At 62.5% G+C, this 1,137-nt stretch overlaps 1 protein-coding gene across 1 annotated transcript in view; it reads left to right on the forward strand.

Annotated features, from left to right (window-relative positions):
* Nucleotides 1–155: 155 nt before the first annotated feature.
* TMC6 (transmembrane channel-like 6) overlaps nucleotides 156–1,137 on the forward strand; it is a gene marked incomplete at its 5' end in the record, with an annotated part of 2,966 nt that continues 1,984 nt past the window's right edge. Inside the window, 3 exon segments of the mRNA XM_010009155.1 lie at nucleotides 156–237; nucleotides 767–864; nucleotides 967–1,108. Of these exon segments, the coding sequence (XP_010007457.1) occupies nucleotides 156–237; nucleotides 767–864; nucleotides 967–1,108 (322 nt within the window).

The following is a 1,137-nucleotide window of genomic DNA, read 5'->3' on the forward strand; positions in this document are numbered from 1 at the left end:
CAGGTCTACGTGGCCGTCTGCAGGTACGGTGGATGGGAGCGTCCTGCTCCCATCCCGTGGCATGGGGAGGCTTTGGGGCCGGGCATTCTGTCCGTGGGGCTCAGCACCCCCATCCCAAGGGCTCAGGGACTCCTGGCCCTGCTCCTGCTCCCCAGGAACCTCATTCTGAAGATGGTGGTACTTGGTCTGCTTTGCTACCAGTGGCTCAGCCGGAGGGTTGTCTGCTCAACGGAGGAGGTGAGTGCTGCCATGCAGGGCCGGGCTCTGTGTGGGTCAGTGCAAGGGGCACCCAGCACCCGCGTGAGCCCCCTGGGACATGGCATCCAGACTGTCCCTTGCCCTGGGAGCACAGAGCAAAGCCAAGGCTGCAGCAGGGCTCTGCACTGCAGTCGCCATCCGCTTCTTTGCTGGGGAGAGGGGCACGACAGCCAGAGAGGGGTTGCCCAAATGTGGGGTAGCTGGGAAAGGGGTGCAGGGGATGAAAAGGCCACACAGCCCCTCACAACCATGGGAAAATCGAGGAGGAGAAGCCTCATTGCCAGCTTGATGTCTTGATAGGCTGGAGAGATGAGCCAGTAGGAACCTCATGGGGTTCAAGTGCAAGGTCCTGCATGTGTGCTGGGGCAGTCCCAGGCACACACACAAGTTGGGTGTAGAATGGCTTGAGAGCAGCCCTGAGGAGAAGGGCTTGGCGTGATGAGAGGCTCAGCATGAGCTGTCATTGTGCACTGCCAATGGGTCTGTGCCACTCCACTTGTTTCTCCAGTGCTGGGAGACGTGTGTGGGGCAGGACCTGTATCGCTTCGTGGTGATGGACTTCATATTCACGCTGCTGGACACGGTCCTGGGGGAGCTGGTCTGGAGGTAACTGACCCGGGAGTGACAGGGTGACAGCCCCGGCCCGGCCCCGGCTCCGCTGCCGCAGCCCCAGCAGCAGTGTGGGAGCAGAGCTCTGCCCCTGCCCAGGCTCATCTTGGAGAAGAGGCTGAAGAGGAACCAGAAGCCTGAGTTTGACATCGCGCGGAACGTGCTGGAGCTGATCTATGGGCAGACCCTGACCTGGTGAGATGTGTCCCGCCTGGCGCAGCTCCTGCTGCTGCTGCCCAGGGCCCCGGGGCCCCTTGGGCCCGGGACGTG

Source organism: Nestor notabilis, unplaced genomic scaffold (assembly GCF_000696875.1).
Source record: "Nestor notabilis isolate BGI_N333 unplaced genomic scaffold, ASM69687v1 scaffold22882, whole genome shotgun sequence".
Taxonomy (NCBI): domain Eukaryota; kingdom Metazoa; phylum Chordata; class Aves; order Psittaciformes; family Psittacidae; genus Nestor; species Nestor notabilis.